We start from the raw sequence: 2552 nt of genomic DNA, 5'->3' as shown, positions 1-2552 counted from the left end.
AGCAGGAATATGTTAATAACAGGAAACATCACTTATCCCTGTATGGCCTGGAGAAGATGTCCCACCAGGGCGTGATTCCAACTCTAAACCCGGAGCTTTGGTAAATGAGAATGTCATGAAGTAGCTGGTCACAGAGCCAGTGAGAGGAAAATCGAGCCTTAACTTCTCCCGGCCCATTTATAAACACTGCTCTCTTTTGGGGAGCATCATTTACTGAGATGAAATGTCCTTGTAGGAGCAGTAAAAGCAAAGAATCTGACAAACGCTGTTATGCCTTGCAACACAGCATGGAATGATGAAACATGTTAAAAGGGAAGTAAAAGTTGCAGCCAGGATGTTCAGAGGTCTGTAGGTATCCTGCAGAAAGTTGCAGATATGTCCAGATGAAAACCATAGAAAACCATGGAAACCCTGGTGGAGTCCTAACAAGAACTGCTCTGTATCGTACGCTTCTCTGGCTGTCCCTGGAAACCCGCAACCTGGTATCGCCATTTCCACACCAAACAAATCAGGAGAGACTTTTCCTAGGGGTTAGTGAGCAAATACACACATGCAACTTAGAGGGAAGCTGGCTTAAGTCTCCTGCAGGAAAGTCACACATTGCAGATGGGCTGCAGCCACTGCAAGAGTTCTGGGAAAGCTGACGGGTGATATCCAGTGGTAAAGCCTGCTTGTTTCCTAAAGACTGGTCTTTGAGCAGCTCACAGGATGTGGAGGGGGTCCTTGGCAAATAAATAATGGGTGAGGAAAAAGGAAATCAAAAGTGGAAGCTCACACTGTGGTGGCAGAGACTGTCCTGCTGTCCCAAGGGAGTTCTTGTGTTGACCATTTTGACTTGGGAATAGGACCTTAGAGCTGCACTGTCATCATCATCACCATGGCTTGGCTTCGCGAACAAAGGTCTGGGAAGGGCTTTTCCCACACTCACTGCAGGCGATGAGTGCACCCTTCGGGGCTGCGCGGTGGATTTTTTAGGTGAGGCGCAGCATGCGCGGAACTGGATCCACCCTTTACACCTGAGGTTCATCTGCCAGGGCCCAGCGAGCTTGGACGGTGACAGCGAAGTCCGTAGGTTTGGTTAGAGTGTCCTTCTCTGAGATGGAGCCTTACAGGGCTAAACGAGCTCCATCTGCCCGGGTTTGGAGTCAGAGTTGTCCTTCTCCTAGGATGGTGCCCGAAGGCTAGTGAGCCCATCCTGCCCGTGGACACACTGTGTCTGACCCTTCAGCTGAGACCTGTCTGGCCTGGGAGACCCCACCGGAGGCACATGCCACCCCCAGGACACCCGGAGGCACATGCCACCCCCAGCACAGCTCTCAACCCCACAAGGGCACACAAGCTCCTTTCTCACGACAAGGGGGTGCCCGTGAAAGAGTCGCTGCTCCACCTCCGGACATCACAGACCCGGGCACGGGGCGGCCGGGGCCTGCCAAGAACGGGAGTGCTGGAGGACAAGAGCTACACCGTGCAGCTCTAACAAAACATCAGCTTAGAGACCTTAAAAAAGGCAAATTAAAGTTCTGGGGAGCAAAACTGGACGTTGCTGTGCTGCTGCTCCACTTGACATGTGATTCTGTGTGCAATGCTGTGATTTTCAGAGACTTGGGGAAGGAGAAAGTAGAAAGGGAAGGTGGAAGCTGCTGCTGAAAGTGTTCAGAAGCAGCAGTCAGAGGCAAGGCTTCCTTCCTGGAAAAGGGGAAGCAGAAGGGAAGGCAGCAGAAAACTGTGGAAGTCCTGGTGGTGCGGAGGGGCAGAGAGGTTCAGAGGTTTCGACAGAGATCCCATACCAGTGAGGTGGGGCAGGGTGGTGCACTGCAGTGGTAGGGGGTCACGTGAGAGGGAAATCACTGCTGGCTAAGACAGGGACCCTGCCTCCAAATCGCTGGGGCCACAGGTTTAGCCCTGTGGGTCTGGAGTTGCCCTGTCCTGTCGCTGCACCCAGCATTGCTGCAGCAGAGCATGGTGTGTGGGGCTGGCGGTCTGCTGGCAGGTCTGTTCCTCGGCTGCTCGGACGCACGTGTCTGGCCCTGTGTCCCGCTGGGTTCCTCTCTACAGTGCTCTGTGCTTGGGACAGGCCAGCAAGGGTGTGCCGGGATCATGGTGACTTTGTTCCTTTCTTATTCCTGCCTTTTTCTCTCCCATCTGTCTCTGTCCGTTCGTTCGTCTGTCTGTTTCTCTGCAGGCGTTTCTTTGAGGGAGTCTCTCATTCTGGTTCCCAGACTGAGATCGGCAGTCTGCACAGCCAGAAAGGGCAGGATCAAGAGTCGGGCAGCCCTGTGAGTTACACCACCACCACCACCACCTGTTGCCCCCTTCCCTCCCCAGCCAGCCCAGCATCCCCACAGTACCTACAGCTCCCTCTGAGAACACAGCTCCTGGCAGCACCTGCCTGGGGCTTCTCCTTCCCTCCTTTCCTTTTCTTTTTCCCAGCACAGACAGGCAGGTAGCGATGGGGGGCATTCTCTGGGGCCAGTTCCAGGGGGATTCTGGTCTCCCCTCTGGGAGCGTGTGTTCTGTTAGGCCAGACACTGGTAGGGTAACTGGCCGGTGCA

The 2552-nt window shown here is 54.2% G+C and overlaps 1 protein-coding gene across 1 annotated transcript in view; it reads left to right on the top strand.

Moving 5' to 3' along the window:
* The window catches only part of LOC104502076 (phosphofurin acidic cluster sorting protein 2-like), a gene marked incomplete at its 5' end in the record, with an annotated part of 12213 nt that overhangs the window by 3985 nt on the left and 5676 nt on the right, over positions 1-2552 (top strand). Inside the window, one exon of the mRNA XM_010145995.1 lies at positions 2183-2276. Within this exon, the coding sequence (XP_010144297.1) occupies positions 2183-2276 (94 nt within the window). The remainder of the gene's footprint in view (positions 1-2182; positions 2277-2552) is intronic.

Source organism: Buceros rhinoceros, unplaced genomic scaffold (genome assembly GCF_000710305.1).
Source record: "Buceros rhinoceros silvestris isolate BGI_N320 unplaced genomic scaffold, ASM71030v1 scaffold25940, whole genome shotgun sequence".
Taxonomy (NCBI): Eukaryota; Metazoa; Chordata; class Aves; order Bucerotiformes; family Bucerotidae; genus Buceros; species Buceros rhinoceros.
This window is presented reverse-complemented; position numbering and strand designations above follow the sequence as displayed.